This window comes from Oreochromis niloticus, linkage group LG18, assembly GCF_001858045.2.
Source record: "Oreochromis niloticus isolate F11D_XX linkage group LG18, O_niloticus_UMD_NMBU, whole genome shotgun sequence".
Lineage (NCBI taxonomy): Eukaryota > Metazoa > Chordata > Actinopteri > Cichliformes > Cichlidae > Oreochromis > Oreochromis niloticus.
The window spans coordinates 16,512,161-16,539,391 of NC_031982.2; the positions used below are offsets into that span (position 1 = coordinate 16,512,161).

The window sequence follows — 27,231 nt, forward strand, 5'->3', positions numbered from 1 at the left end:
GACTGCTGAGCGAGTGTGAAGTGCCAAAGCCAGTCTGCTCCCCTGCACCCCGAGGGCAGCGAAGGAGCCGGGTTGTGCTCACCAGCAGAGAGGGCCTCAAAAACAATCTGACAAGACTTCTCATCTCCTGGCCTCTGCAGTGCTGCAGTAGATGCTCATGAGCGAGATTATTCCAGCGTCAAGCCTGCAGCTTTGTCATCTCAAACAATAACATCAAGTGAGATAACTCACACAAACTGAGTTTTACTTAATTTTTGAGGGATTTTTTTGTCACGCAGCATAATTCTCACACCACCGAGGTGGTGACACCGTACAGGCCGATTGAAATACAATGCTGCTGTTGACACCTGTCTTCCAGCTGTCAGTGAAGCACTGTTTAAATTGCAGCTGCTGTGGAAGGGGCATGGATGAGTGGCTCAGACACCTTGTGTCTCCCTCTTCTCAACAGAGCCCATACTGCTTGAATATGCAGTGAAACTAGCACTCACACATTGCCTGGATGCTTCATCTTAAATTCACTCATTTACACACTGTAACACACAGATTATATCATGCACAGGAGACAGGGTGTGGCCCCTGAATTTTTCTGTATTACAGTCTGTTACTCGTCTCTTATTTTTATAACTGCACGAGGCAACGTTTTAATGAATGTTTAAGAGGGATCATGTATCCAGACTGTTTAAAGATTCAGTTACATGAAGACAAAATGATTGATCAGAAGAAAAGCTGTGTACAGAAGAGCCAGAAGTGTTTGTCTTCTTCCACTAGATGGCGACTTTAACACATTTTGTCAAAATTTTCACATCCTCCACACTGTGATATGGAACAGTAAAGATTGCTTTCGGTATTTCCCAATGGGAATGTTTCGACTGAAGTAAAACCCTATCCTATCAGTAATCGGCATTTCAGATTTTTGGGTTTTTTTCCAGTTACTCTTGCACAACACTAAAAACTTTCATTATATCCCAAGGGTGATGACGCCTCTTCTGTTTGCTTTGCAGCTGATCCATCTCTTTCACTCTTTTCTCTCAGAAAACCACTCAGTCTCTGTGTATTTTCCTCTCATGGAAAAACAGTGACAGCAGAATGATATGCACATGTGAAAAACGTGACAATTCAAAATCAACAAGTATCAAGCCTTCCGGTGAATACTGATGATTGCATTTCAGAGCTGCTCTCCTTTTTACAGAAGAAGTTTTCAGCTGAAAGACTTGTAACTTTGTAATATTAATGCATGGTTAGAAAAAGGCAGATTTCATGAAATGAACTCCACGGCACTGCCCGTTCTGAACAATAAAAACATTTAATAAATATATATATGTTTTTTGTTGCATGATTTTCCTCATGATTGTATGCTGTAGTATACTCTTAGTTTTGGGTACTCTCTCCAACACTGCCCGGTGTTGTGCCAAAAAGTGATCACTTCATACTAGCCCTTGAACAGGCACACACAGAAAGGTGGGACCCCATGAAAAGCAGCAGTACATGTAAATGTAATGTTAGAGCGCCCCTGTTGGATGGTTGCTGTTTGACAGCGAGAAATGCAAAGTGTTCGGTTTCCTAACATTCCTTCACCCCGATGCTCCTCCTCTCTCCTGTCGGTGCCAAATCCCTCTATCAACTTTCCTAAGACAAAAGCTCCTTTTGTGGCGGTGGAAAAACAACATGGCAGAATTTGCCGTCCAGTCCGAAGGAAGAAGCGAGGGGATTGTGGTAATTAAATTAAGGGGCTGACGGGGAAGGGACAAGTGTCGAAGAAAAGCGTCGCTCGTGTATGGATGCACATTTTGCGCAGGCAGACAACTTTGCGCGCCTTGCAGAATGCTTAAAGTCACATGTGCTTCTGGTGCAAGCAAGATAAAACTCGTACCCGCTGTTTTTCTCCTTGTAGTACAGCAGAAACATGATGTTTGCGTTTATCTCCCCCCTGCAGATTAAAGATGACTGGCCAGGCTACAGTTTAGATCTCTTCAGCTATCCAGCACACTACTCCGGAGATTTAGACTGTGTCATCATCCCGCATGGCGTGATTATGGACAGGTACATGGCTACAACTGGGAAGTCGCTTTCTTTGTTCTTTGATAAAATCGTGCATCAAGGAAGTAATGTTCCCATATACTTTAGTACAGGGGCTGCATAAAAGCCTTTGTACAGTTTCTGGGGAAATCCAGGGGATATCATGCACAGATTATGCGATATGAACTTGACGGAAGTTTTGGCATGCTTTTATAGAAATGAATCCTGGTAAAGCTTAGAAATTCCCCAAAGAAACAAACAAAACAAAGATAAAACCACAGCTCCCCAATGAAAGCTCAAATCCCACAGTAACTCCCCCGCGTTATTCATACTTTTTTTTGGTAAAAAGAGAAAAGCCAGCAGGAGTTCAATCATACTTTGTTTTAAACAGTACTTATTAACTTCTGTATGTCCATAAAAGAAATCATTAAATGAATTTTAAATTAAATAATTGGTGTTTTTGTCACGTGACACAAAGCTTTTTATCTTACTGTAAAACACAAAAGCTCTGTCTGTGGGTTTGTTTATGTTTCTGCTACCTGCCGTTACACGATCAGGAGCCGAATAACCAAACTTGGCACACGGGTACATTTTACGCGCTTGAAGTTTTTAATCTATTACCGATATCATGACATCATGATGTTTCCCAGCAATCATCTAACAAAGATCGAAAATGATCTGTTCTTAGTATTCGTGCACTTTTATTTTATAACAGAAGTATGTCAGTTTTATGTAATAACAGTAGTTATTTCTAATTTATATCTACAAAAGAGGTTGTCTGGCAACCATCTAGCAATGGGCTAAAATCAACCATTTTTAGAATTTATGCACCTAGAACACCTTATGATTATCATTTCATGTCAAACAGCATGAGAAGGCTGAACAGTACTGAAGCATGGGCATGTACTACTATGTACAGCTGTGGTCAGATGTTTAAACAAGTTGCTTAGGCATAGAATAAAAAGTGCAGTAAGAATGTGTGTGTGACTAGCTGAATAAGCGTTTTAGGTGCTCAATTAGTGTCATAAAGTGCTATGCGAGTACCGGTCAGTTTAAATCACATGTGAGCCATCTGTTTTTCTTTCTTATAAAATATTTTAAACATTTATTTAAATGTAGTAAACGGTTAATCAATCAGTTTACCAGTCTTTGCATATTTAACCAGAAATATTCATTATGATGAAACAGGAACACAAAGCTAAACAAATTTAAACATTACATATGGTCGTGGACCGACAGGGGTTTCAAAACCGTCTTAACTGATGAGAACAGAGGTCTTTTAGAGGTAATTCACTTTTTCTTCATTGTACACAGAACAGAACGTCTTGCTAGAAACATCATGGATGACCTGGGGGACCACGCCATTGTGGTCCTGTGCGTGCTGAAAGGAGGCTACCAGTTCTGTGCCGACCTGGTGGACAGGATCAAGGACCTTAGCCACAACTCCAACCGCACAATCCCCATGACGGTGCACTTCATCCGTCTCAAGAGTTACTTGGTGAGCTGTTGCCCACTGCAGCAAAGAAACCTCTCAGACACCAACAGTTTAACTTGAGTGGCATTTGTGTGAGAATTGGAAAGCATTTTCACGCTCAAAAGTATCGCCTGTGAGTTGAGAGTTAATCACAAGATGTGTATTATTTTTCATGCATTAGAACATTGGTGTCTTCCTCTAACTTTGCCTTGAAAGTGCTGTTTTGATTTGATGTGATTGCTGACAATTTTTTTTTTTTAGCTGTGAAGTACTGCTGGTGAGATACCCTGACTGGCCACTTTATTGGGTACACCTTCAATCTACACCGGGTTAAACTTCTTTGTGGCACAGATTCAACAAATTGTTGAACTGAGAATTATTTCCTGTTCTTAGATGACGAAGGTGGCACCCGGTGTGGTCTTCTGCTGCGACAGCCAATCTCCTCCAGGGTTCAATGTGATGTGCATACAGATATATCTGAGTTTCTGTTGCCTTTCTATCAGATCAAAGAAGTCTCTCCTCTGACCTCTGGCGTCAACAACACATCTTCACGCAGAGAACTAGCACTTACTGAATATTTTCTCTTTTTTGGACAATTCTCTATGAACCCTACAGATGGTTCTGTGGGAAAATCCAAGTAGATCAGCAGTTTCTGAAATACTCAGACTGGTCTGGCACAATAACAGCCAAGCTATGCTCAGAGTCACTTAATTCCTCTTTTATCCTTATTCTGAAACTCAATTTGAACTTCAGCGGGTCATTTTAACCATGTCTACATACCTAAATGCTTTGAGTTGCTGTCATGTGATTAGCTGATTATATTTGAGTTAATGAGGAATTGAACAGATATACCTCATTAAACAAGTTGAGCTGGTTCGGGCATCGGACTTGCAGGCCTCCTTGGTGAGGTGTTTTCAGGCATGTCCAAATGAGATGAAGCTCCAGGATAGACTCAGTGCATTCTTGAGAGATCATATCTCTTATAGCTGGATGAATGGATAATTGAAAAAACAATTTCTCCTGTATTTTATGTCCGCAGAATGACGAGTCAACAGAGGATCTTCACATCCTGGGAGGAGAGGACTTGTCTTTTTTAGCTGGAAAGGTAAGATTTTTATCATCATCATTGAGACGTCTGAGCCTTATGATGAGCCGTGCTGTTGTAAAACCCAGGTAACATGGAGATGGTGATTGTTGATAGACAGCAGCCTCAAGAGGGCACCCTTCCCTCTAATGTGCGGTTTGCCTCACTTCAGTGAACGAGATCAAAGATGGCAGTTTCTGACACACCCAGCGCTGATCACATACCAGCTATGGCGAAAGGTTTATTCCATTTTATCTCAAGTGAAGCAAAATGTATGGTGTAAATTGGAGGCCATACTGAGTGGGTACCTCAGTAGATCAAGGGGATGACAGATTTACTTAACACAGTCCCTCTTCTACGGCTCGTCTTGTTATCCTGTAATCAGAGATGGTAGCTCACAGAACTCGAGTGTGTGTGCAGGCTGTTGCCAGCCTTTGATAGTGCATGTCACCTAACAAAGGGTCTCAGCGAAACAGTGCAGACTTGTGGTGATGGCAGTCACCTTATTATAAAGAGTTGTAAAATCAATTCCAGGATTGGAAATAAGAAAAGCAAAACTTTTAGATGCTTTCATCCTGTTTTCCTGTAAAATACATATATACATAATTGTATTTTTTTGTCTCTCGGAAAAAAATGACAAAGAAAACATTTTATTTGTTTGTTTACAGCAGGTTAGGAAGGACTTAATCTAACATTAAAGGCCCTGATTACATGACATGTAACCAGTTTGATTTAGAAAGAATAATCAATCAGCACTGATTACAGCATGATGGGGTTCTATGATGGCAGCAGGTCATTTATAGGTTTTACTTAGAAATAAAGAGTGCTAAGTGACCACTAGAGGTATTATTAAAGTGAACTAAAACCAAGCTTAAAACTAAAACATTTTAGTCAACTAAAACAAAAATAAAAGAAACAAATGAAAAAATATTAAAACTATCTGAAACAATATTGTGAACTTTGAAAACTAACTGAAATAAAAATGAAAAGTATAGAAGAAATACCCTTAGTTTTACTTTCTGTTAGTTTGGTAAAAATGTAGTTACAACGTGCCTGATGAGGCTTTGATGGATGTCTTTAGATGTCCACGAGACAGCGAGTCAACTGCTTTCAAATGGTTTTGTGTTTTTATTGTAATAAAAACTGATTTGCCCAAATCTTGCCTCGGACATGTGCCCGCCATACAATGGTGAATACAAAGACTAAAACTAACACTGAAACTAATTCAGACTAAAGTAAAACTAAACATTTTATACAATAAAAACTAAACTGAAACAAGAAACTAACTGAAAATAAGCAGAATTCAAAACAAAAAGTCAAAATAAAAACTAATTAGAAAATCTCTGATCATATTTGTGTGCTTACATTCAATCTGGAAAGTCCTAAAGGGTTCAAAGACTATTCAGAAGGGAAAGTGGCCGAAATTACACAATTAAATAAAGAAAGAAAAGAAAAAGACAGACAAGATAAGCCTATAGAGAGTACACAGCGCTCCTCTTAGCACTAAGTAAATGTGTTTAGCATAACAGAGCATTCAAACTACATTTCTACTTACTAAATCTGGTTTATTAGAAAAAGTAAAGAAATAAAACCGGCCTAAATTCCAATTTTCACCAGAGATGTAAACTGTCTCGCAATTAAGTGACCTCTGCTGTTCATACCCATATATTTCTTATAAAAAGATCTGTGTACAACCTTTTTGCCAAGTAAGCAGCTTTCCCTCCCACTCACACACACACACACACACACACACGTGCACATATCTCTGTACGCGTACAGAGGGATGAATCATTAACCGTTACTATGGGAGTCACAAGTCAGCAGTGGTATTTTTAGATAATTAAAGTCAGCTGATATGAACATTAACAGTCATACGCATACCTCAGCAGTACATGCACACAGTAGCCAGGTGCCTAAAACCTGAATAGGATATGAGGTAGTAGGCTTGACTCACTGCTTTCCTCACAGAATGTTTAGTGTGCTTGTGAAATCACTGAGCTCAATGTGACGTGCTGCTAATTTTAGTCCCAGGTTCTAACGGAATGAGGCGACGCTTTCCAGGAAGAGGTTAACTAATTGTTTAACAATGTACACATTACTGTTCATTTGTTTTTTGGCCTCCCTGAAGTGTAGTTTTCAGACAGTGAGCTTTACATATCTTGTATAGCTCATTGCTTTTGCATTTCTCCAGGGATTAGGGTGCTCTAAATAAATCTGTATGAATAATGAGTCCTAAACAAAGCATGACTGCACCCTCGGATGAACCCTTTGTTTAAAAAAGTGGAGTAAACTCTGGCAGTTAGAGAGTTTCACTTTTCATCGTGTCCTAACTAAGTTGAAGCGAAGCCCAGACAGCGGCTCTTAATAAAGACACTGCCCAGTCGTCTTCAGTTTATTAGACAGACATTCGCAGAATTTCAGCTATTTCTGCGTGACATTCGGGGCAGCACTGCAGGAACATAGCTTTCCAATCTGGATTAGGATCATTCGTTTAGCTGAATCACTGATATCATAAATGCAAAGAGTCTTGTGGATGTAGTGTTTGAATAAATGTGGTTAGGGATGGTTTAGCTGATATTGGCCATATTTCAGGACTTCTGCTTTTATTTCAGCTCCAGCCTGATCATTTCCTGGAGATTTATTAGTCAGTTGGTTTTGTGTTGCACTTCAGAACACGACAAAGTGTATTTCTCTGTGTGTATAATTTATTGCTTCTTAAATCACCTCTAAATGGCTTTTGTCTTTTTTTTTAAACATGTGTGAGTGTTAGTCTTCGAGTAAGCGTGGAGCAGATTATCTGTTTTCAATCAAGAGTAATTGTTTGTTCCCGCCCTCTCTTCTCTCCCCGACATGCTCGCTCCATAAGAATGTTCTGGTTGTGGAGGTGAGTCAACCATGTTTTTGCTTCTCTGCTTTTCCCCGTGTTCACCAAATGGACCTTATTGTGTTCCTTGTTGTTGTTGTTGTTGTTGATGATGTTTTCCAGGTCAGGAAAACTCATTTAAAGTTTTTATCTTCTTCTTGAAGGACCTGAATTCAACATGAGGACACTTTTTAATTGCCTGACCCATATTTGAGAAACCAAATAGATTTGTTGGCTTTGTGTGCTTTTTTTTTTTAATAAACATAATTGAAAATCTTGCCTTGCCCTACATACTGGAATAGGTGCACTGCAAAAAAAATAAAAAGGAAATGTAGGCCTGCAGTGCAGACATCATCGTGGGCACTCATGATAAGTACTTACTGTAAAAAGATTGTAGGAGTAAACATTTTGAAACAGCTCCCTTTAGTCAGTGCACCACTGTGTGTGACAGGGAACTCGCAATCTGTGGCCACTACAGCTTTAAGTAATATTAAAATCTTTATTGTGTGTCAACGTCATCGGGATAAAGCAAGACGGAAAGACTTAGCGTCTCACAATAACCAATACATTTGTATCAGGTGCGTCAAATTGTACAGGAAGTAACAGAGTTAAAAGGAAATAAAAAGTCAAAATCAGGAAAGGCTCTAAGGAGGTCGATGACTCAGCCGACAGGATTTCCACAGGCAGAATTTTCCATATTTATAAGACATAGATACCGCTGTGTACTTGTTATGCAATTGTATATTTAAAAAAACAACCTTGTCTTAGTTTTGACTTGTGCAGTGGGTTGGTCACTAAAAAACCCCTTTGTTATCAGTATTGTAAAATGGCAGTCATCGCTCCATGGTATTTACAAGGGGTAAAATACAAGCACTGATAGATAGTAATGACTTTAATACTAAAGCACTTTTTAAAACACACAATGTTACAAAATGTTTCACTAGATACGAGACAGATAGCAGAATACTTTAAAGAAATGTACATATCCCAGCAAACAGTACCTACAACTACACACAGGTACCAATTTTCAGTGATATCAACTTTAATATCAGGAAATTAACTAAGCATATCATTTTTTTCTTCCTCTCTTTTTGCCATATTTTTCAAGTAACTTGTGTTCGACAACAGCATAATAAAACTGGAAGTTCTGATTTTGGTGTGCCACCCCAATATTTTTAGTGGCCCCCCTATATGGCCACCCCTATGAAAAAGTTTTGGAGGCGTCCCTGTGTCAGGTGATCAGAGATCAGGTGATATAGCACCTCTGCAGGCCACCAGGCTTTGTATGTGATTAATAAAATTCTGCAGTGTGGTCTGAATTTCCCTGGAAGCCAGTGAAGGGAAGCAAGTGTGTAGTTCGGGGCTCACAGCAAAGGATTTTAGCGATATTTCTTAGATGACTGGATGAGCTTAGAGACATGAGATTCAAAACTCATGTCAAAAGTAATACCAACATTCTGAGCACATGATTTGACATTACTGGAAAGTGCAGCCAATGTAGTGACTGACCTCCGTATAGAAACCCCACTTTTACCAGGACTATGATAATAAAGTATTTATAAAGCATTCACTGTGGTAGTGAGAGGCTCTTGAGCTGGCTTAACAGAAAACACATCATACTGTATCATAATAGTTATTTTGTGTAAGGAATTTAAATATGGGTCATATAACTTAAATGAAATGAGAGAAGGAAACAATCAAAGTGCATTTAAAAATAAGTAAAATAGGTTTTAAAATCTTAAATTGCTGCAGTGTTATAATTAGGCTAAGGCTGTTAGTCTGTTCTGGCTCATATTCAGTGACAGCTGAAAAACGTGTGAGGACAGACAGCATTTCACATATTTGTAGTGCGTGCTGACCAGCGGCACACCGACACGACCGAGTGTACTGTTGTGGCTTTGGTTCACCTCAGCGTTTGCCTACATCCTAGACCAAGAGGCCAGATGACGTTTTTTTTTTTTAATTGAATATCACATGTTTGTGTTTAAATTCCTCTTTTCAGTGGCTTCAAGTAATTCCTAGTGAATGCTTGTAAACAGTTGCGTAATGTGAGTGCAGTGTGACACTGACTGCACTTAGTTTCTGTATCACTTCTAGTCCAGAGAGAGAAGAATTGAGTTTTTGTTCTTTTTTTTCCTCACTGCCATGTTATTACTTTCTCAGTCCAGTTTCTACATCTTCCACCCCCACCCTCACAGGGCATTGTAGGCACCGGAAAGACGATGAAGACTCTCCTGAAGCACGTCGAAGCCTTCGGGCCCAAAATGATCAAAGTAGCAGGGTAAAGCCGCCAAACAAAACCAGCTCAATTTCCTGCTTTGGGAATCACTGTTTCCATCTTTCAGTCGAGACACACACACAGACACACAGAGAGGCAAAGACTATCTTAGTGATGCAGATTTCAGGTACCGCAGGTTTTTTTGAAGTGTTGCTGTCTCCTGAGACGGTTTGAGTCGGCTGTTGTAAATAATGTCTGCTTTTGTTTCCCTCAGATTGCTGGTGAAGAGAGTGCTGCATAGCTCAGCATGTGTTCCTGACTGTACGTACCTGACCAACCCTTTTATGGCTCAGTGAGTCATTCACAGTTAAAAAATTGTTGCATTTGCTGAGTCCCAAACTATTGGAAATATTTGCCTTTGTCGTTTCGTGCTTTCAGATGTCGGCTTTGAGATACCCAATCGTTTTGTGGTTGGATATGCCTTAGACTACAATGAGTACTTTAGAGATCTCAATGTAAGTCAATGTCTGGTTTCTTTCTTCTTTTTTTTTGATGACTGTATTGGGAATCCAGTAACACAATAAAGACCTGTGCTTTTGTGCTTCTTTTAGCACATCTGCGTGATCAGCAACACCGGGAAGATGAAATATAAGATTTAAAGAGGGGGGCAGCGATAGAGGCGACTGTCGAGCAGATGTCATCTGACAGCAAGCCCAGACACTTCCTGTGAGATGCCATTGACTTACAGCTGCTATGGTGAAATCTGATCCCAATCATGCCTGCTTTGTTATAACATTCCTGGTTCCAAACATGTTGACATTTTTAACAACACACACTGCAACATTTAACTGGAGAGTTTATCACAGAAAGCGCAGTGATTCAGGTTTTAAACAAACGTGTAGCGTTAAGTGGGGGGGGATGCTGTTCTAACTCTATATCTAAAGTATCCAATCATCCTAGGTGTACTGCTTCTTTTATGAAACGTAAAGCATTTGATAACCACTGTTTGTGAGGAATACCAACAAAACCTAAAATGAAAGGAAGTTGTTTTTTTGTTTTTATTTGTTCTCCAACTATGCGATGCCTTTTTAAAGTTTCATCTGATATTCCGTCACTTTTAACGCACAGGGGAGAAACAGTTCAAGTCTTGTCAACACTAAGTGCCATTACTACCTCCTTTGTGTGTGTGTTTGTTTGTTTTTCCACTTGCTGTAGAGTACTTTTGTCATTTCTCTGTATCAGTTTATGTTCTAACATACAATAAAATGTTTTTTTAAGATTTCTGCATTCTACTAATAATGTTCCCACATGATTTTATGAATGAACTTTTTTAATACTAATTGATTTACAATGGTTCCTTGGCTGAGCTATGAATATAAAGAAGACCTTGTAATATGTTTCTTAGGCTGCTGATATACAAAAGGGGCATGGAGTCTTTTTCTTTTTTTCATACAACGTCTTTTTTAATGGTGTTGAGCTTCTCTTAATTTTATGGAAAACTGGCACCTATATAGGCCCCCGAAGTAGCAAAACTTTAAACCAAAAGCATTCCGAAACATCAGGTTGCCATTGTTTTGTTTAAAAAAGGGGTTTTAACTGTAAGTGAACTTACAAAATGAACAAAAGAGAGCTCGTTGTGCTGAGCTGCTGTGCTCTTTGTATGCACTTGACATGTGACTCCCTTTGCTTAAGCACTGAGCACAACGTGCCATAAAGAAAACCATCTCTTGGGACAGTGAATAGACTCTGCCTTTTCGACTCACTTCACCTCCAACAGTGATGAAGTAAGCGATACAACTGAATTACATTATTGCAACCCCTAAATGTGTAGTCAGTACTTTTTACAGTAGTGGAAGAAATACTCTGATCTTTTTCAGAAGCAAAAGCAGCAATGCACCACTGTAAATATTCACAATTACAAAGAAAGTTAATGTATAATATGTTACAATTGGCTGTCAGTAGCATTTCTCAGTTTATTGTGGACCAAACTTCAATATAGTTGTAATATTTTAAAGCGGGGGTGTCAAACTACCTTTAATTAACAGGCCGTATTCAGCCGAATATAATCTCAAGTGAGCTGTGTAGTCCAGCTAAACAAATGCATAAAAACCTTTTACTATAAATGTGTGTGATATAAATATGTGTTTATATCAGCATTACATGTCTGAAAAAATTAGTGCAATTTCAGCACTATGGGTGCTACATGTCCATTACACATCACATTGTAATAAAAATGTTTCTGGATCTAAATAACTACAGGCTTCAGGGCAGCTGACTTCAATGGAGGCTGAAATGAGTGATTTCTCCAAAATTACAAAGTCATACAAAAGGAAACTAAAAATACTAAACCCCCCCCCCAAAAACCAACATTTACAATACAAAATAATAAACAATGTAGTTATTTAAAAAAATAAAATTAAAATGAAGTTAGTTAATAACAGTACAAGACTGGTATTGTGTAAGAGAAAAGTTCAAATTGCATTAATAAATAATATGTACACTATAAATCTAAGAAAAACAGCTGCTTGAAGATATAATACGAAGTATTTAGGTGTTATATTAATTTTCAGAGCTGATATATCCCACTTGGACCCACTGAAAGTAGAACCGGCTGGACAGGACAGCTTTGTGAAATTCTCCTCCCTAACTGACCTCTGTAACAAAAGCTGCCAGTCCCAGGAACAGGTGGCCCCTTATGTTGGAGAGGCATAAAAGGGGCATTTGTCAGGGGCCTGAGAATCAGAGCACTTATTTTAGTCTGCAGCTAAAGTGCAGCGAAGGAGTGTCCATTTATTGTTAACTAACTGCTTCGTGGATAAGATGAAAGAAAAGATTTTATGCTGTGAGGTATGTGTGAAATCACCACTGCCCTCCACATTACCAGCTCAGCTCGACCTCACTTTGAACCGGGGCATGTGACTCCTCGTTCACCCTTGCTGTACGTACGAAACCAAAAGCACGACGAGTTTTTGAACGGCTTGAATTGCGGACTTGTTACACGATGCATCTTTTCATCTTCTACCCTGTTCTCCCGGGAACACTGCTCTAATAGTTCACGGGAACGGTTAAAAAAACTCCATCGTTTACAAGCGCAGATGCAAGCTATTGTAAACTTGCGCCTCATTGGCCCGGTCAAATACAACCCCGCTCCTGATTGGCTGATAGTGTCCTGTTGACCGAAGGTGGACTCCTAGAGCGTCGGGAACACTGGAAGCAAAAAAAAAAAAAAAAGTCCAAACTGCACCATGCGCCTCCACTGAGTAGGTTTGGATTAATCACCGGAAAGTCGTTTGTACTCAGACTCTATTAAATTATGACAACGCCCTCCACACTGGACCATACACTATATGTTTGTACTTTTTCTGCGGGTTTTTATGGATAAGCGTCGCCGTCGTTGCCCGCCTGTAATGACGCTTCTCAACTACACAGGTAACTTTGTTTTAACTCCAACCGTTAGCATGAAGGCTAACTGTTAGCAGCCTGTTGCCGCAGTTCGCTTGGTTGTCGCTTTTGCCCACTTTGCTAGTTTTACAGGGAGCTTCCATAAAACGAAAAAGGGGCAGCAGTGCCTCATGTGGACGTTTGGACTGCTTTTATTGTGGTATTTTATGTAAAGTAACAAAGGAAAAAGCTTCTTTTGTTGAGCGCTCGGGAACAACAGCTCGGCACGCTCCCTTCGTGCCTCATTTAAACATCGATTTCAACCAAGTGATCGAAATCCATCTTCTAAAAAAGCAAAAAAAGGTCGACTTTGTCGTGAAACACAAACGACAAATAAAGCTCGTGTGTTTTTTATTTTTTAAGAAATAGTTTCTGTGGGGTTTAATGTCTCAATTTTGAATGTGACGGACATGTTTCGCCCAGCCTCCCGACAGTCTCCAGTCCACTTGTTGCTGGCTGTTCAGTTAATGCACCGCTGGCTGTCCACGTTGTTGTGCTTCACGCTGTTTATAGTCCTGGTGTTGGCTACTACAACATTTTTAGACTTTATTAAGTTAGAATGAATTATTATTACAGTTGACTATCGAATTCCGTTTGTTCTAACTTTTTATGATGTGCCGCCACATAGTGTTACTCTGAGTCAACCTGTTTTCAAGCACCTGAGTGTGAAGCTCTCCAAGGATGAGACACAAAAACAGCATTTAGAAAGTAGCGTTTGGTTAGGACCCTGTTGCATAATGCTGATTGTCTAGAATTAATCACGAGTGGTCTGCTATTATAAACAACCGAGGTATTCATTCATGTTGTTTGTACAGACTCTTGGAGTAGTGTGAGATGTAATTGCGGTGCAGCTGATTCCTAAATCTGCTTTTGAATTCATTTTTTTTAAATGCACTTACTACATATATCATCTCATATCTCTCACGCAGATGGATTAAGAAATCCAGCAAGTATGGAGGTGTGAATCGGATTGGAGCACTTTTTTTTAACATCCTGGTGGAGCTACATTTTTTCATGTGGTGGTTTACAGACATCAGCATTTTAACTGAAGCTAAATGATGGCATCACGGTGGGTTCCTTCTTGTGAAGACGATGAGAGGCAACGAGCAAGATCTTTCTGTGAGGTGAGCATGAGCCAGACTTCTTTAAAGTCCTGAAATGTGTTAAATGCTGATGACAAAAGGGATTTTTGTGGCCAACTGATTGCAGTTTCAGTGTTATCCTACCTCCTTCAGTTTGGTTTTGGGTGGGGGTGGGATTTGTTTGACACCAAGGACCAGCTGTTTGTGTTTGTAGCAACCCCTGCTGAATTCTTTTGCTCTGTATGTCAACAGCGTGCCTCTTATCTATTCTTGTCATAAATACGCCCATCAGATTTTTGTTTCTTTTGAGTGATTCAGATTTTTCTCAACTAAGATTGGCCGTGGTAGATGAACAGATCAAAAGAACAGGTTTTGGTTACAACATTTAATCAGATTTGAAATTATAATCAAACTCAAACGATGGTGTTTATTCAAGACCCGTCTTTCAGATTTTTAAGCTGTGACCCCTGTACCAGACAGGACACCATCTGCTCCTCTGAAAGCTTGCAGCCTGAATGAAGACCTTTATACCGTAATAAAGTAGGTAGCAACTGGGACTCTTTGAAATGAAAGGGCACCTATTTATAGTCTGTAGTTTTCTTTGATTTCCTCCATTGCCTTTAATCTAATATTCAGCTTGTCATTTAAGCCTCCCAAGTTTGCATGATCATCATCCCTAAATGAGGGACATACAGGTGATTAGGTTGTTACTTTAAACTAGGTAGATTTTTGTATCTCAGACCCAGGGGAGCAGATAATGCCTAAAAAATTATAGTTAATCAATTACAGAGTAATAGAGTTGGTTTTACTGGGTTTCTTTTTCTAATTTATTCACATGGATGAGTTTTTTGTTTTGTTTTGTTTTTTTTCCTAAGAGGCCTGAAATTAAAATTTCTGCATCAACCAGCACACCACATACCAGCGCATGTACTGTTCAAGCTCATTCAACAGCCACAGCCTTGGCTGCATCTCACTGCCACAGCTAAGAAAACAAACTTGGATGATGTGCTTACCTTTTGTTATTTCAGCCATCTGGATACATGCTTGTCACTACTACATTCATTTAATGAATGAATTAACAACACTTAAAAATTATGGTGTAGAAAATCTTTATATATCCCCAGAAGATGACACAGGCAGTATGCTGGTGTCAGTAGACTGAAACATGTTAATTTGCATAACACAGCATGAGAGAAAATAGACAGTTCTTTTGCATAGGATCCGAGAAACCTGTTTGTAAATACTTTAGTAAGTGTTGATGTGACACGAGGGAAAGCCACAGCATAGTGCCGTTAGTGGAAATCCTCCTTTTTAGCACTCCCTCTAATAAGACTACCACACAAACCAATTCATGTGCTAATTTTGAGCCGGAAACCCCCTGGAGTCTCTGGTTCAGGGATTTACTGGAAATGATGACACTGGATTTAATTAATGACCTAAGAATTTTCCTAGGCGGATTTTCACTTTCTCTTAGTATCTTAAAAGAGTGTGCAATGGCTGCAGTCGTTGGGAATCAGGAAAATCATTTTGATACAGGACTTTTATATTAATTTAGAGAAAGCATGTCACTGTTGGTGTTCTTGGGATTGCATCAGGGGGACGGGAGCTGGATCTGGGGGTGGGGGAAAAGTCTTTCTCACCCACCCTTGCTTAATTCTTTACTAGTCAGTCCTGTTCTTTTAAAGTTTTCTTATCCGTTGTAACTATTGGACATGTGGAAAGTGTTTATAGTGAATACTGTGAAGCAGATGCTTAAAAATGGAGGAAAAATATCTGTTATTTGAATCAAGAGTTTGATTGGTGGCATTATCCTCCTCCACACTGGAGTGTCTGTCTGCTTTATCAGCTGAATAGTGCGTGGTATTCAGACATTGCAGCTGAATCCAAATAGCAGACAGCCCTTCCTCTGCTTGGATTTCAGACATTCGTTTAGCGGCACAGAGATTTTGGATTTAGTACTGATGAGTGTGCTGTTGTGTGATTATGTGTGTTTTAAGAATTTCTATATCTGCCTATGGTGTTTACTAAATCATACTCTATTGTATGGGTTTTTCCCCTTACAGCTTCTGTATGATGAATGCCTTTTTCACGATGGATAATTCTAGCTTTTCGTTCTCTAGTAGAACAACAGAAATGAGAGTGGTTTGAACTGGATTATTGTTTTGGATGATGAAGCATGATCCATATTTAGCACCGTAGGAGACCATTGACAAACAGACTTCCCCTGTCACCACAACCCTGGCTTCATTAAAGCTCAGTGTTTATCTGATTTAGGCTTGCTGCCTTTTTACAGAACCCTCTGCGCAGGCATCGTATGGTTAACTGATGGCAATCGGAAGGGAAAATTGACCTTCAATTGGATAGAAGTCGTCTGTTACTTCCTGTTGCGTTATGATTGTGTCTGCAGCGTCTCACGAGAGAACATAAGAGATGGGCTGTGTGATTCAGTTTTTCCTCACTGTGTAGTAAAACATCTATGTCTACACATGGAAAACTCTGTGACGTGCTCTGTGTCTTGTTCAAACAACTAAGAAAGATTACAGATGGTTACAGACAAATCCAATAAGAGGGGATATTTTCCTTTTTCCTTTTTAACAACTGCTCACTAAATCAGTTTTCTTGAAAGCAAAATGCCCGTTACACATGTCCCAGTGTTTTTGGTCCAAAACCTAAAATTTAGACAGTTCTATCAAATATGTTAACAATGTTATACATTTTCAGCAGCTTGTATTTCTACTAAAATTTGTGAGGTAATGCCAGTGTTTTTGACATGTCTGCTCAGAAAACGAGTGGCATCAGTAATTTCACCCATCGAGGAAAATGAAAAATGAAAGCAAATGCTCCTGCAGTATCACTACAACACCTTGGTGCTGAGCTTTTTTTTTTTTTTTTTTTTTTTTTTAAATAATTCAGTGTTAGTCTTTCGTGTATGCAAAGAGGCTTCTCCATGCCCTCTGGAGTTTCAGTAACGGTCAACAGAAAGTATGTTCAAAATTACAATCAAGGGGTGGGCTTACAGCTGCTGAGCAAGACTGTTTATTTACCAGCTTTAATGTTTATAACAGCAGCATTGTATGACAAACTCATAAGGGATGTAACAGGATTTCTTTCAGAAAAGTTGTTAACCCTGGCACATTCGACCAGCACAGTGTGGACTGATGAGGATATTAAGCTTTATAAGACAACGAGATAAGACAATGGTTGTGCTGTGATTTTTATTTTTATTTTTTCCTTTTTTTGGTGGGGGGTATATTTATATGTAAATTATCACTCAGAGAGAAACCAACAATATGTCTTGTTTTGGGGGTTTATTTTTTTCTTTCTCTCTCCCCCTTTTCACATTGCGCAAAAAACCCCCTCTTTCACAGGTGGTGCTCTCTGCTGCTGACTGAGCAGAGTAGTTTCAGATAGACGTGTTCTTGCAACAGGCGAGTGGGATCTCTGACAGCGGTACAGGAGATGGCTTGTCCCAAAACTTGCTCGATTGGTTTCTAGTTGTTTTTGTTTATAAAAGATTTCTAGAGAGATTTCTATGACAGGTGACTAATTGTACTGATAAAGTAGCTAAGCTGACAACAGTGAGAGGTGAAGGAAAGGTGATGATCACTGCTGTGAGTGAGAGGGGGTATCAGGTGCCAAGGTGAGATGGCATTTCCACATTTTAAAACAACAGAGATCAAATTACTGCTCAACAAACCAGAAGTCAAATGTGTGCTAGTAATGGAGTACACCTCGGCCTGAAGGAATGCCATTTGGGTTTTATGTGACACCAAGGCAGTAGAGAGAACGGTTTCACTGATGCTTTGCACCTCTGTTTAAATAAAATTCAGTGTAGATCTTTTCTTTTATTGTCAGTAATTGATTTAAAACTGTGAGATTTGGGCTGCAAAGTTGTTGTTTTTTTGTTTGTTTGTTTTTTTACTTTAAAAAATTTGGGGGAACCACTGTACTGAATGAAGCTTTAAAAAGGTATTTTTTTTTTAAAACCACATCAGATCTGTGTCAGCATACAGGGAAAAAAAATCCCACATAAATGGCATTCTTCAGTCATTTCCTTCTCATCCATATGTTACAAGTAGAAGTGTGGCGTGCAGAAAATGCACCACGTGTCTGTGTAGACTGTAGACTGAGTAATGATACTTCTAACCTTGTCCTGCAGTACAAGGCTGGAACGCCCAGTGCTCACCAGTGGCTCTCTGTATCATTATCTTAGGCTTTTCACAGCTAAGTGCTTGGTTTGGATGGGATGTGGTGTAGAATTTAGCAGCCCACAGAGAACTATGTTTCCTCACATTTTAAGGTTATGTGATTGTACAGTGTTTTTGTAGAGCTGATGTCATGTGGTGCATGTAATGTGTGATTTGGTGATGTCAGCAGAGGCTTTCAGACGTACAGGCCTCGCAGTGTGGTTTCATAAGATTTGTTAACAAAGGACAAGTTGGAATTCCACTTGTTATGTTGTTGTATGTCAGTTTTTTATGTAAAAAAAAAAATTGCGTTGTATAAATAGTTTTACAGTGATTTCCCCCTGAATTTTGGGGGTGGTTTTGGTTAGCCTGCTCTCTAATCTCTGTGGTAGGGTCACCAATGGTGTAGTCACCATAAAAACTCCTGGGGGATAACCACATGTTCTTTGGATTCAGCATACTTGAAACCGTGTATGTACCCCTGTGTCATTTGTCAAAGAACATTTACTTCTGAAGACACTTATTTTGTCAGTGCATTAAGACAAGGTATGGTCTTTGATATGTTAAGGCATCTCAGTGCTCTTGTATGGTGCGATCCATACTTAGTGTTAGGGCTGCAACTAAAGATTATCAATGTAGTTGACTAATCTGCCAGTTTGTCTTTGATTATTTGATTAGTCAACATTTTTTTTCAAAAACTCTTATCTTTGCTTCCTGGGGACAAACCTCCTGTTTTAGGCCCTAGTACCTCACCTGCTCAATTCTGCCTACTTGTGAATGTCACCCTGTTGACCCAGGAAACAAATGAATTTGAAAATAATCACATGTGTATTTTTATCAATACTCAGTAGGGCCGTCAGAATAAAAATTAAGTAAATAAAAAAAGCATCGGCACGATCCTGAGAAATTTCCGACAGGTAAGCTAACACAAACGTTACTGTACAAATGTTAACATAAACAGGGTATCAATGTGATGCACTAACTTAACTCCCTACAACTGACCCATTCAGAGTCAATGTCACAGCTCCAGGGTGCCGGTGTTTTAAATGCTCGTGCACTGCAGTAGTGCTACTGTTGCCACTGTCAAAAACTCAAATACTGCATTTGTCTTAGTCTTTCCAGCTTCTCAGGCTGACTTTTAGACCCTTTATTCAGAATAAAAAAGGAACTCTTTAAAATTACTTGGCAATTTTCTAAAACCTCTAAATATTTGATATTTGCTGCTCTGGACATTATTTACCGCGGCAAAATTTCAATGTTCACTAGAGACGCCACAGGATATAAGCTTAATTGTTGTTCTGTATCATAGAGTAAAAGGCGCTGTGTTGCTAAAATCCCAAATTAGTTGACAGTTAGCTTTGTTTGTTGGGAACTGGGATTGAAATCTGTGTTCCTTGAGATGCAGGTCTAGCAAATGCCTTCTCAAACCTTCTCCAAACTGCCTCACCCAGTGCAAACAGTCTGGCATTCTGGTGATTCATAAATAGGTGAGAGGCATTCATTTGTGGGCAGGAAAGAGAGGTGTGTCATATTTTGATGTGGACGTTCCTTTCATGTGCTTTTCTTTGTAGCCCCTTTTTCACAAGTCACGATTTTCTTTTATGTTGCTTCCCTTTTGACCTCTTCTCACAGTTGTTTAAAAGTGGTATCAACCTGGTCTGTCAGGTTGATATAACTCCTCCCCAACAATACCCATTTTGTTTTTTGTTGTTTTGTTTTTTTAAATAATTGAGGGAAATGCCTATCTAGAATTTACTGGAATGTCACATCATCAAAAACTATGCGAGTGGCAATGATAACACTGCATGGCCAGACCATGTTTAAAGAGCAAAGGTTGGGAAATTGTTCTCTGGACTGGTTGCTAAATCTGATCCAGTAAACTGAGGCTGACTTGCCCTGGAGACGCGAGGGGAGCAGTGCAGGCATTTCAAACATCCAGTCCTATCAGCAGAAACAGTCGTCTGGGTACACATTTAATACAACCAGAGCTCATACAGACACGGACTTTAATGTGGAAGTGCTGGTATCACAGTACAGCCAAAGCTCATTCAAAGTAAAACCTGTTCTGCTGGTTTAATCAAAACACATAGGTGTCAGCTGCACCTGTAGCTCTGTTTCCCAGCCAGCTATTAGTGCTCTGGTTTCTTATCCTGTGTACATTTGAACCCTTTATGTGCCCTGGAGAGCTTGTGGTGTTGCTTGAAGTAAAATTTATTTCAAATAGTTTGTCTCTTTCAGGAATATATTGATCAAAGTGGCCAAATAAGACTGTTAAGAAGGCTGTAGAGAGCACAGGGTAACGTGCTTTAACTTGGTATACACCTTCAGGCATGCATAACTTTTGAGAAGAGTCAATGAGTGTGAGACGGTCTGTTCAGCCTGCGAAGTACTCAAGAGCAGTTGGGTGGAAAGTTGGAAAGTTTTAGGTCTGTGCTGACAAACTGTTTTTCGAAATGTTTGTTTTGTCCGTTCATCACTGTGTGCAACAGCTGTTTGTTTTTGCTTAAAACAAACACGTCAAAGTTTTGTTTGTTTGTTTGTTTGTTTCTTAATGTGTACAAGCAAATTATTTCAAATTGTTTTCATAGGTTGTTTGAAAATGCATGTAATTCCTCCCAGTTTTCTGACATTTTGTTCAACATTTCTGCCCAAGCAGAGATGGCCTGAATGCAAGCTCATCAAATTCTTCACATTGTTGGGGAAAGTCTGTGCTTCAGTGGGGAGGGGGAGGGTTTGTTTGAGACAGGATGAGGAAATTTGATTTATTTATTTATATTTATTGAGACTTTTCAAGGCTGGTTGGATAGAGGTGTTCTGAAAGTTATAGTGGAGAATGACAGGATTGATATAAACACTGGCTTGAGGTCAGTTTAAGAAAAGAAAAGAAAAGAAAAGAAAAAAAAGAGGTTATGTAGGGCAGATTTGTAAGCTGTTATGTTAAGTGACAGAAACCAGCTGTTAATTATATGACAAAGTTGGGATTTTCACTTGGAAATTTTCAAAAAGTGTGAGGCTATAGATTTTAATCAGTGTTAAGCGCGTTTTATGTTTTTAAAACGTACTATACAAATATCATTATCATTATTGTCGAAGTGTTTTATTTATATTTGCTATATATTTGCTATGCTATATTTATATCTGATGTACTCTTTCATGTTTGTATTTATTCTTTAAGACAATTTCAGTGAAAAAGTCAGATATATTTTGTATATATATTCTCAAAACAGTGAGAATAAAAGCACATACTTCTTGTGTTTGTGCATCCTGTCTTCACAGTTTGACAAATATGAGGAAAATAAGTGATTACAAAACCATTTAAGGCTTGTATTCACTGGGGGATGACTTATTAGGCAAGATAATTGATAATATACCATTGAAAGTGAAAGCCACAAAGACATTTGTGGACTTGCTAAACAAACTAATAAATTATCCTTATTTACATTGTTTTTTTTTTTACACTTTATTTTTTATTGACAGTTTTGTATAATTTTTTACAAAACACGCAGACCCCCAACATTCACAGAGCATCCAGGCTAGCAAAAAACAAAACAAAAAAACAAACAAACAAACAAAAAAGAAAAAAAAAAAAAAAAAAAAAAAGGACATATCCCTTTATGGTACAATCAGATCAAATAGCTGAACAACAGCATTGAAACATGGTATCAGAAATTATAATATTTTTCCATTTGAGTAAAGGTCCCATTTTTTCCAGTATTTCTCAAATTTATCCGCAGCCAGTCTTAGTGAAAAAGTCAATCTCTCCATTGTGTAAATTTCCTTGATAATACCTATCCAGTCCAAGGATGACGGTGGATCCACGTTTAGCCATTTGCGAGTTATAGCTTTCTTTGCACCAGCCAATAATATCAATAAAAGATATTTGTCTGAGTTCCTCAGTCCTTGTGGCAAATCACATAGATAAAACACAGTGAAATCAGGGGCCAAGTTCAAGCCCATCATGGTATTGATTTCTGTGATCACTACCAGCCAATAGGGGACAATCTTGGCACATTCCCAAAAAATATGAAAATGTCCTGCAGATACACTTCCACAGTTCCTCCAACACTGAGCCTTGTCGGGGTCTTTACTTTGTTTACTCTTAGCATTCGGTGTGACAAAAAAACGCACTGTGTTTTTCCATGCAAATTCCCTCCATAGGCCTGAGCTCGAGGTCATTACCACAGCCTTACACATATTGAACCAGTTGTCGTCATGTATTATTATTTCAGCATCTTTTTCCCATCTAGTTTTGATATATGTTGTGTCATTATTCCTACTTGTTTGTAAACATTTGTATAATCTGGATATCTGTTTCTTTGGTGCATTCCCCTTACAAGAGTCAAGGAAGATTTTAACCAAGCCCGTGTCCTCCTCTTCTAGGAATTTTATGTTTCTGTCGTAATGGTGCCTCAGCTGGAGGTATCTAAAGAAATCCTGTCTTTCCAAGTAAAAACTTCTCTGGAGTCGCTGGTAGTCTTTTAGTACATTTTTATCTGTAATCTTCCAGTAACCTGTTATACCCTTATGTAACCACTGTATAAATCTCTTATCCTTGTTTGCAGGTGCAAAGTCTGAATCATAAGCAGGCCATCTTAAAGTCCGGGCACTTTTTTCAGTTTTCTCATATTTGAGTATCTTATGCCATATCTCTATGGGCACTTTCATTAGCGCCGGGAGCAAGTCTGCATATATATGTCTTTTAATGAGCGGTTGATCTCCAAGCAGTGATTGGAGCGGTATCTCACAGTAGGATTGATCTATCTCCTTCCATTTAGCCTCACACATTGGGTCACACCACCCAATCATCACTCGCAACTGTGCAGCCCTATAATAGTCCTCAAGACACGGCAGAGCGAATCCACCTTTGTCCCTTTGCAATTGTAACGTCTGAAATTTTATTCTTGGTTTTTGTTTGGCCCAAATAAAGTTAGAGATCATCCTATTCCATTCGTTAAATTGCTTGGAGGGTACTTGTATAGGCAGCGCCTGGAACAAATAGAGAAGCTTTGGCAAAAGATTCATTTTTATTATATCTATCCGGTTATGCATATTCATTGGCAATAATGACCAGCGCTGTAGGTCTGCCTTAATTTCTGATGTTAGTGGGACATAATTGCATTCATAGAGGTCGGATAGATCTATGGGTATATGGATTCCTAGATATTTTATAGAGGTGTTACTCCAGTTAAACTTGGCTATCTTATTTACATTGTTTTACGCAGCAGATGCTGCCTTTATTGCAAACACAAACAGTAAAACGCGCAGTGATGTGAAAGTAACAGGCTTGCGTCATTTAACGATACTGTAGATTTTAATTGTATTTTTATTTTTTTTTGGCCATCCTTCAAATACTAATGAGAGACGGCCCAAAAAGTGTTTGCAAACACTATAGTAGTGCATTATTTGAAAGGAGGAGATCTGTGAAAAGGAGGCGTTGCTACAAACACGATACCACAAAGGTGTGAAGCTATAAATAGTCAGTAAACACAGGAGTGGATGTCTAAAGCCTGACATGCTCTACTCCAGCTGTGTAAATGGGATACTCTGAAATGACTTGATGGTAAACACTGGGCAACCACTAATGTTTTTCATAAGCCCATTCTCCTCTACACTATGTTAAGCTGAAATGAATGACCCTGTGTTAATGCACAGTAATTCCTCTGAACAGGATGTTTGTCGATGTGGGAATTTGTGGTGGCTTTTACATATGATGTAGTTCTGTTTTTGTTTCCCTTTTTTGTTTTTTAACTTTCTTTTTATTTGTGCCCATTCCTAGATTATGTAGCTACATTTTTTTCTTAATCAGAACTATATTAAATCTTCTTTAGAAAAAGATGCTTCCTTTTCTTTTTCTTTTTTTTTTTTTTAAATTGCTTCTTAAATCTTTCTATGTTCAGAGTGACTCTCCAGAGTGGAGGAGCTTGGCTGATTCGGCCGCAGCGCCGTACCCAACAGATGATGAGCCGTTCTCATGGCCAAGGCCGAAAACTGTGCATTTGCGTCGCACATCCCAAGGCTTTGGCTTCACCCTTCGACACTTCATTGTGTACCCGCCGGAGTCAACGCTGCACTATTTTCAGGTACATTTCAGGATTTCACATTTCAGAAACTTTCATGAATTTTACTGACCTGAGTATTGTTTGCCTCTTATCACATAAGATAGCATTAAGTCAACAAAAAGCCTGGTACTTAAAAGACTCTGACCATGAGCAGCAAAGTCACTTGAGGATTTCTTTGCTTTTACAGGAGGAAGATCATGGCCGCAGAGGTAAGCAGAAAAATTCAGCTGTTCCTTCTTATTCCTACCTTTCAGTACTGCTGAATCAGAGCAGTTCATCTAATTTCTAACAACTCTTAATGCATCCACTCTTCAGCTCTTTTTTTGTTTGTTTTCTTATGTAGTGAGTAGACAGACTTTATTTAATCCCACACTGTGGAAATTCACTTGTTACTGCAGCACAAGGGCCGAAAGGAAAAGGAAGAGGTGAATTAGAGATGTATTAGAAAACACTACAAAAGTAGAAAAAAATAAATAAGAAGCATAGACTGGTAATTAAAAAAATCCAAAATACTATATTATGTAAAGATAGTTACTATATGCAGTAAAATACACCAAGGTTTTCATTTTTTTTATGTGTACATAAAGTGCAGTGGGTACAATGTAGCTCCTGTGAAAGGTTTGTTTTGTACCACCTGTTTCTGTCCTCCTCACGACACATTTTGTTCTGGCTACTTTTCAGCCTTTTTCATGCCCTTTGAAAGAGATGGTCTCAGTTTTCAACAAGATGTGTTTGACAGTGAGTTTTATGGTTTGGTTTCTTCATTAAAACTATTCACACCCTGTCTATGGCAGACGTATGTCAATCCATTACTGGTTTTTACCTTTTCAGTATGTGACCGGAGTAACCGGAGTAGCCTGAAGTTACCAATACCTCACATGCTTTGTTTAAAGTGTGATATAGTGAAACAGAAAGTAGAGGAGAAGAGAAATTAGAAGAGTGCTTGTAATGTTTATTTTTTTCTAAGTATTTTTTTGGATTTAGGCCAGTGTTGAGGAAATGCACTGTGTCCTTGAGTTTTTTGTCAAGTGAGACTGAAAATGTCTAGACTCAATTACTGAAACTGCGAGGAAGTATTTTCAGATCTTTCAAACAATGTTGTGTTGTCTTGTTCTTCAATGGACACCGAACATGTACTGTACCTGTTGGGCTAGAATGGATTTCATTTAAATTTTGCTCCCATGATTTTGAATAGGAACGTTGGTCCATCTGCTCAACTTATTTTTGTGGATGTCAGTAAATCTATGAGACATTTATAATCACAGCAGAGCAAAACATGTGCTGGAAAGTAGCCATGTAAATTTGCTTGCGCATGTTGAAGTTATTTATTAAATGTACAAGTAATCGTTTTGTTTTCTTACACAATGGGAAGCCCCATAAAGTCCTCGGAAAATCATGATCTAAAGTTGTGAAGTGTTAGTGTGTAGTGGTTAATATAAACAAAATCTAATATTTCTGTACAAGAATGGCTTTAGTGGCCATCTTTGAGAGTGTTGGTCTTTTTAAAAAGGAAAATCACCTCTTTGGGTATTTTTTCCCTTCAACAAGTTAGGCCAAATAGAAATTTCAAGCTGTAACACTTTACTATTTAAATCAGAGATGTCTTTCCAAGCTCATTTCTTAGGTGTTTATTCTAATAAAATTATGAACACTTCTGATACTTTATACAGCAGATATTGTTCAGATGTAAAACCTCAAGTAACATTACAGGAAAGCAAGGTGCCATTAAAGTATATCATTTCTGTTTCACCCCAAAAAGTGAAACACTTTAGAAGCCCAGCGCTCTGCCCAGGGCTTTGCTGCTTTGGATCAGGTAAGCCGGAGAATATTAAAGAATCCCAGTAGTTTTATAATGCTCCACACAGGGGCTCACAGGCAGCAAGCCGGAACTGAACAAAGAAAAAAGCCAACCTGAGGGCTTTTCAGTCCAGTCTGAGTCAGCAAGCAAGCAAACATGCTGCCTCCCCAAAAGGAGGAGGATAAAGCTGCACTGTTGTACCTCCGATCTTTGTTTTGTTTTTGTTTTTTATGAATCAGTTTTTGACTTGTACTTCTCTATTCAGGATAAAAATACAGCAATGCAGTATTCTATAGGTTTATTTGCAGTGCAACTCAGTTTTATTATTGTGCAAATGGTCCCATCAGTTTTGTGTATTTTTGCAAACAAATCTGTCGGGGCATCAGTAGGAAGCAAATTAATGTGGGAAGAATTGGATGAAGTAGAATTACTTACAGAAAGAACTTCATCACATAGCTGACCTTCACATGAGCAAGGTGATGGAAACACTAATGTAAAACGAATCTTAGAGTTTTCTCAAAAGTTTTTAAGTCATTTAAGTAACTTGACCTTAATGGATATGGATGAAAACGGCAAATTACAGCAACAGACTTATGTTTAAGGGTGGCTGTCCTATTGCTGCTAGCCTTCACCACATCCAGGTTAAATGTTCAAGTTAATAGAAACTCATACAAGGACTTAAAAAACAAACAAGAGAATTGGAATATGTGAAATATCCGAAAAAGAAAATGGCCTTTAGGACGATCCCCAACGTCTCTAAACAGTTTAATAAATATAGTTTTGTGCCTCAAAATCGAGTTTCAGGTTATTTGGTAATTAGACCTTAGTGAGTCTTAAAAACACTGCATCCACCCTAATTTGCTGTTGACGTAACTGATCATTCAGATGAAGGCTGGTTGTTATTCTGAAGGCAGAAATGTGAATTTACTTACAACCAACAAGCCAAAAAAAAAAAATCAGAGTTATGGATGTGCTGTGGTTATGGTGTGCACAGTGCCACATCACCATC

The 27,231-nt window shown here is 38.8% G+C and overlaps 2 protein-coding genes across 4 annotated transcripts in view; both read left to right on the forward strand.

Annotated features, from left to right (window-relative positions):
• The first annotated feature begins 1,553 nt into the window (after positions 1-1,553).
• prtfdc1b (phosphoribosyl transferase domain containing 1b) lies at positions 1,554-10,934 on the forward strand. 2 transcript variants are annotated; one of them, XM_003438130.5, is made up of 9 exons: positions 1,555-1,713; positions 1,934-2,040; positions 3,331-3,514; positions 4,530-4,595; positions 7,441-7,458; positions 9,636-9,718; positions 9,930-9,976; positions 10,094-10,170; positions 10,267-10,934. In XM_003438130.5, exons 1-9 carry the CDS (start codon positions 1,666-1,668, stop codon positions 10,312-10,314), a joined length of 678 nt encoding a protein of 225 aa, XP_003438178.1. In that variant the 5' UTR covers positions 1,555-1,665; the 3' UTR covers positions 10,315-10,934. The 2 variants fall into 2 exon arrangements, with proteins under 2 accessions (XP_005476383.1, XP_003438178.1); XM_005476326.4 differs by lacking the exon at positions 7,441-7,458 and having other exon boundaries at positions 1,554-1,713.
• A 1,906-nt stretch (positions 10,935-12,840) lies between these two features.
• arhgap21b (Rho GTPase activating protein 21b) overlaps positions 12,841-27,231 on the forward strand; it is a 37,451-nt gene continuing 23,060 nt past the window's right edge. Inside the window, exons 1-4 of one of the 2 annotated variants that reach the window (XM_013270222.3) lie at positions 12,841-13,084; positions 14,026-14,220; positions 24,263-24,445; positions 24,612-24,633. In XM_013270222.3, coding sequence (XP_013125676.1) covers positions 14,152-14,220; positions 24,263-24,445; positions 24,612-24,633 — 274 coding nt within the window. In that variant the 5' untranslated portion in view covers positions 12,841-13,084; positions 14,026-14,151. The remainder of the gene's footprint in view (positions 13,085-14,025; positions 14,221-24,262; positions 24,446-24,611; positions 24,634-27,231) is intronic. The other variant, XM_005476327.4, reaches the window with a different exon arrangement.

Coding starts and splice junctions, on each gene's coding strand:
- prtfdc1b (XM_003438130.5), top strand. CDS start 1,666: ATGGCAGAATTTGCCGTCCAGTCCGAAGGAAGAAGCGAGGGGATTGTG. Junction 3,515..4,529: donor TCCGTCTCAAGAGTTACTTG/GTGAGCTGTTGC, acceptor TTATGTCCGCAG/AATGACGAGTCAACAGAGGA. Junction 9,719..9,929: donor AAAATGATCAAAGTAGCAGG/GTAAAGCCGCCA, acceptor TGTTTCCCTCAG/ATTGCTGGTGAAGAGAGTGC.